General features: G+C 37.8%; 1 protein-coding gene across 8 annotated transcripts in view; it reads right to left on the bottom strand.

The window, feature by feature from the left end:
• Positions 1–4,252: 4,252 nt before the first annotated feature.
• The window catches only part of RSRC1 (arginine and serine rich coiled-coil 1), a 438,867-nt gene continuing 436,637 nt past the window's right edge, over positions 4,253–6,482 (bottom strand). For all 8 annotated transcript variants that reach the window (XM_054682322.2, XM_063806358.1, XM_516841.7 and 5 more), the window contains exon 10: positions 4,253–5,818. In XM_054682322.2, the coding sequence (XP_054538297.1) occupies positions 5,726–5,818 (93 nt within the window). In that variant the 3' untranslated portion in view covers positions 4,253–5,725. The remainder of the gene's footprint in view (positions 5,819–6,482) is intronic.

Here is a 6,482-nt window from a genome sequence, read left to right as displayed (position 1 = left end):
TCGGGTCCCCTTGCATGCTGTGGAAGCTTTGTTCTTTTGCCCTTCACAATAAATCTTGCTGCTGCTCATTCTTTGGGTCCGCACTACCTTTTAAGAGCGGTAACACTTGCTGTGAAGGTCTGTGGTTTCACTCCTGAAGTCAGCGAGACCATGAACCCACCGGAAGGAAGAAACTCCGGACACATCAGAACATCTGAAGGACAAACTCTGGACACACCATCTTTAAGAGCTGTAACACTCACCGCGAGGGTCCGCGGCTTCGTTATTGAAGTCAGCGAGACCAAGAACCCACCAGAAGGAACAAATTCCGGACGCATTGCTATGTTGCCCAGACTGGGTCTGGAACTCATGGCCTCAAGCAAACCTCCTGCCTCAGCCTTTCAAAGTGCTGGGATTACAGGTGTGAGTTATCATGCTAGGTCTAGTTCATATATATATATATATATAGAGAGAGAGAGAGAGAGAGAGAGAGAGACAGAGTCTTGCTCTGTTGCCCAGGCTGAAGTGGCATGATCTTGGCTCACTACAACCTCCGCCTCTCGGGTTCAAGCAATTCTCCTGTCTCAGCCTCCCAAGTAGCTGGGATTACAGGCGCCTGCCACCATGCCCAGCTAATTTTTGTATTTTTAGTAGAGACGGGGTTTCACCATATTGGTCAGGCTGGTCTCGAACTCCTGACCTCAGGTGATCCGCCTGCCTTGGCCTCCCAAAGTGTTGGGATTACAGGCGTGAGCTACCGTGCCCGGCACCTAGCTAATATTTCAAAAGATTATAAAGGGAGCCTGAACTATGCTACGTTTTTTACACTGTGAGATAACAAGGCTGAACAACAATACAAGATGCTAAGGAGAGAGGGTCAGTTCAGTTCATCACTCAGAACGGCACTGGGATCATTTTGCCATTCCTTCTCAAGACCTAAAAATAAAATGATTACATTGTTGATTTTAAAGTGTTGTCTTACTCTATTCGTAGTCTTTATTTCTTGAAAGCTGACCTATAGCTTTGGAAGGAGAGATGATAGGTGCCAGTTGGTGGACCCAGAATGATTACATCAATACATTTTGAAATATTTATACAAAGAAAGAGTCAGACTAGAAAATTCTGGGCAAGAGTAGGACTAATAAGATCCCTGCTTAAATTCTAGTCCCACCGTTTAGTTCCTAATGCAACAGAGAAGGCACCACATACAGTGTACTTTCCTGACATCTGAAAGCCTCTGTCAGCTCAGAGCCATTTGGAGATATAGATCAGAGAAACCAAAATAATTTGGTTATAACATTTATTTATTTTTGCACTGGCTCCAAATAGCTTGAGCAATGTAAATAAACAGACTGCTAAATAGATTTCTTATTTAAGATGGGCTAATTAATTCTTCATTAAAACATATTTATTGAGACCTTCTGTATGTCAGGCATTAGGCCAGATTCTGGAGAAACAATGATAGCCAAAATAACTTGGAAATATATCATGACAGCATTTTCTTTTAGAAAAAACTCACCAAATAGAGTTGAATATATTAATCAATGTCCATCCCTATGATAAAAGGTTAAGATGATTACAGAATTTACAGTGTTCTTTCTTATATCCATTTGTATTCCTGCTGTGCTCTACTGACTCAAATGTTTTATTATGAAGAGTACTTACTTTTCCATTATTCTATAAAGGAGTTCCAAAGAGTAAGGCTTACAGGAGGACATTAAAAAATTGTGCAAATAATCCAAGCATTTTATCAGTTGAGTAATGGCCAAGAGTTTATTTAAAATCTCTTGTAATACTCACAAGGAATTTTGGGGTAGGGAAAGGAGGAAAGGAAAGAGTAACATGGGTGCAAGCCTTTGATATAAACTCATCTAGAGTTTAGTGGCTGAAAATGTCCTATGTCTTATTTCATTTCTAGTTTTTTTTACTATCTTATTTGCTTAAAGATTTTCACTTGATGCACAAATCAAAGGAAAATCTGGGGAGGGACCTAACCACAGGCAAATGAATTGTGTCTTTTACTTCCCAAATGATGCTTTCTATAACAGTACAGAGTAGAAAAACAGAGAGTAATGGAACACACAGTGGTCTACATGGTTGTGCAAACCCTTACTGGCAGATGTAGTTCTTTTTTAGCGGCATTGAAAGTCTCTTTTCAGCTCCATTGCAGAATCTGTCATCTTGGCTGACAAATGGCAGTAGGCAAGATTGTTGATGCTTGTGGCCAAATGAAGACTTATCTTATTCAGCTTATTCTCCACAAAAAGAAAGGAATAGAGAGTCAGAGGGGTACTAGGAACCTGAAATTTTGCCTAGATTTTTGGTAAGATTGACTGAGCAGGGCCACTTGGGTATTTCATGAGAGGTACTCTGTCCTAGGTTAAAACTGCAGTAGTTCCCAGCCTTCTAGAATAGCTATCAGGAAGATATTAGTGGGTGACTGAGAGTTCCTATGGCTCCAGCTTTCTTGTCCTTCAACACTCAGTTTGATTGATTTCTTCCATGAAGACTTCCTTAATTTTCTAACTTACAGTAATTTCTCTTCTTTGCAACCAAGTCCTCTCCTCTGCCACTAAGTACTATATCTCTGACATCATTTACATGTCTGGGCTTCACAACTAAGCCTCTTGAGGGCAGGATCTCTACTGGATTCAGGTATGCATCCCCCAAGCACATCTTACTGTGCCCAGCATGAACTAGGTACTCAAAATGATATTCATGAATAAATGGGTAAATCTGACTGTGAAGAAGAACTGAGATTTCTCAAATAAGTAGATGGTAGGTCACTAATTGCAGAGTAAGATTTCTTACGACCTTGGCAGGGAAGAAGAGCAGGGAAGGCTGAGGAAATCGCTGGAACGGCAACTATTGACCATGGCAGCTCAAGCACACACATAAACACATTCAAGTTGGAGTGTAGCAACTATTTGTTCCACATTTCACTAAGATGTCTATCATGTCAAATGTTCCCTTGGCATAAATAGCAGAAGTTTCTATGAAGGGCTTTCTTTTATGTCATTTTACTGAAAAATCAAAGTAGGCAGGTCTGCAATTAGTATCCTCATTTCACATGTTAGGATGCTGAAGCAAAGGAGGTGAATGATTCAAAGTATTCTGTGCTCATATCTTTAGCTCTTTGACTCCTCATAACTAGAGAGTGCCAGGAAAAATGCTCTTATTTCATTTTCCTTGAGAATATACTTACTTGTCAGAAATGAAAACTCAACCTGTATTATCAGTACCCATCATTTTGTAAGAAATCAATGTTTCATAAAACACTTAAGGTCTCAAGTATGTCCAAATTATTATCATTAATCAAGTGACATGAAAGGAATTATTCTGTTTTATAGACTCACTATATAAGGATATTAAAGAAGGCTAGCTTGAATTAGGCAATATGTTTGATCATGTTCTATGCAGTCCTTTTCATTAAATTTGATTTGGCTTGTGTGGTAATATTGTGGTCTTTGATAGGAATGCAGGTAAATGAAGTTAATAATATATACAAATGAATCATGTTGAAAACTAGGGAGGAAGGAAGTAGTTACCAAATTCCTGTAGGGACCATAGTTTAGTTCATTAAAAAAATTTGATTTTCGGCCAGGCATGGTGGCTCGTGCCTGTAATCCCAGCACTTTGGGAGGCCGAGGTGGGTGGATCATGAGGTCAAGAGATCGAGACCATCCTGGCTAACACAGTGAAACCCCGTCTCTACTAAAAATACAAAAAAAAAAAAAAAAATTAGCTGGGCATGGTGGCAGGCGCCTGTAGTCCCAGCTACTCAGGAGGCTGAGGCAGGAGAATGGCATGAACCTGGGAGGCGGAGCTTGCAGTGAGCCGAGATCGCACCACTGTACTCCAGCCTGGATGACAGCGTAAGACTCTGTCTCAAACCACCGCCCTCCCCCCCAAAAAAAACCCCAAAAAACAATTCTGTCACAGTTCAAGCTTCTGTATTTGGGGTACTTGCCACAGAGGAACACTGGTATTAAATATAATTGAAGTAGACCAGATTTTCACTGTTTTATAGATAAGGAAGATCAGGGATATTGAGAAAACTGCCTAGCCCAGGTCCTCTGGAGAATCATTAGTGGCCCAAATGACAACCCATATTCTTGCCCAGACCACTAACATACACTTTCCAATAGGGTGATAGTACTTCTGTAGTTTATAAGTTATACAAAGTATGAAATAAAAATATTTCATAAACTGTAACCCCTTTTAAAGTCACTAAAATTGTATACATCTATGTTAAAAACCACATAAATCTCGGTTCATTTGGGGCACTTTTATTTACAGCCAAGGAAAAAAGAAAACTAACATCTATTTAGAATGGGAAAGCATGTTTGTATGAAAACAAATATTTCATCATCACTTATTTTCTATACTGTTTGCAACTAAGTTTTACATTTTTCATTTTCAACAGAGATTTGAATTTTAATGTCCCAGAAATATAAAGAAGATGGCATTAAAATGTCCTATATGTTGGCAGTCCTACCCTGAAGACTTTTTTTGCTTATCTTTTGTTCTAAGCTACAGTCTTCGCAGAGACTAAATTAGTGACTGGACAACAGAAGAAAATAGACCATCCTGGCTAAAATGGTGAAACCCCATCTCTACTAAAAACACAAAAAATTAGCTGGGCATGTTAGCGGGTGCCTGTAGTCCGAGCTACTCGGGAGGCTGAGGCAGGAGAATGGCGTGAACCTGGGAGGCGGAGCTTGCAGTGAGCTGAGATCGCGCCACTGCACTCTAGCCTGGGGGATAGAGTGAGACTCCGTCTCAAAAAAAAAAAAAAAAAAAAAAAAAAAAAAAAAAAAAAAAAAGAAAATAGAAACGGGAAATATTCATGTCAGCTGTTAAAAACCAGTTTTGTAAAGCAAGGCCTAAAAGTCCTATCTCTGGCATGTTTAGTATGGAACGTATAGTTGACTGTCATTCAGCTACTAGAGAAAGGTATTCTACAATGGCAGATAGCCTTATCAAAACAATTAGCCGGCTTTCTCCACAGGGAATAGCAGTGGGGTAAGTAAGACTGAAGTGAGAGCTCTTATCAGTTTTCTCAGAAATGATTTCTCCATCATAGGTATTTGGCCAACTGGTTAGGTCTAGCATGAACATGTGATTTCTAAAACAATGAGCTGAGATCTGCTAACATGTTGTAAAGGAGCATCTAGTAGAAGCTGATCTCTAAGCAAAATCATCAATTTATTTAAGTTTCAAAATTTTTTTTTCCATAAATATGTTCTTTAACATGCACATTCTGCTTACATTGCTTAGGGTGCTTTTTATTGTGCCTAAAAATTTGCAATATGGTGAAATAAAATATTTAAAAATGGTTGAATATCATATGGGAGATGAAATCTCATATTTATAGCATGTAATTCAATTCTCATGTATGCATAATTAATCAAAATTGTGTCTTTAAACGACATCTTGACATTTTTTGAATTGCACTAAGAAACGCTAGTGTCTACCATTCATTTTAACAGACTTATTCATGTTTAGCTTTATTAACAGTATAACATTTTCATGCAATCTTAAATTTTATGTTTTAATTTTTACAATGTTTGATTTAATTCAAATTAACAAATATTCAAGCCTACATGAGAGACAAATGAAATGAGACTACCTTTATATATAATCAGCAAAATTCTTTTTAAGAGTAAAAAGTTAATATTGGGATTTAAAAACCTAAATTTCCAATGTTACTGCTGACAATCCAATCCAACTATATGTATATTACTTAGGCCACAGGACTGCCCATTAGTCTTTCTTGTCGGAGAGCAATTAATCTCTTGAACCATTTTTCCTCAGCATCAGCTTTCTCGATAAATAACTGAAATAAGAAAAGAAAAAGAAAAAATGTTACTGTCTCCCAATAACTTGAATTTGACCTAAAATGACAGAACTCACCTTTGTAGAATATATCTCTCAACACAAGATTTGGATACTGTTTAACTCTTGATGACCTCTTAATTGATGACTATCTATTTGGAATTAGTAATGCTCAGAAATTCTTGGAGTAAAACAACTACTAGTATCAACATCACTGCTTAACAATTTTGTACCTTATATTTGTGAAGTTTATTTCCTATAACTTTTCCAAAACAGCAGAATTACAACATTTCATGGAAGACAGCAAAGTATGATGTTAGTGATGTGCTCACTGATAATGAACAAAGTAGAGCTCAGAAATGGAACTTTTAGTGCTAGATTTTTAAACAAACACTTCTCATGGTGCTGATCAATTCAGCTAAAAAAAAAAAAAGGAAAAAATGCTTCTCTTTGTCTATTTTTCTTAACCATAGACAGAATACTTCTACAGGTTAGGCAACATGAGTTGGACCCTACTGTATTCAAATATAGATAACAGTTCTAAAGGCCTGGGGGCCAGATGCCTATTTTTAGCAAGGGAATATGAACCTGTTTCCTCCAATGGCCTCCTTGGTGTTAGCACAAAAGGATAACAGATTGAAATAATTTCAGTAAATTAGACTTCA

Source organism: Pan troglodytes, chromosome 2, assembly GCF_028858775.2.
Source record: "Pan troglodytes isolate AG18354 chromosome 2, NHGRI_mPanTro3-v2.0_pri, whole genome shotgun sequence".
Classification (NCBI taxonomy): Eukaryota; Metazoa; Chordata; class Mammalia; order Primates; family Hominidae; genus Pan; species Pan troglodytes.
Note: the sequence above shows the minus strand (reverse complement) of the source record. Positions and strands in the feature narration are given on the sequence as shown.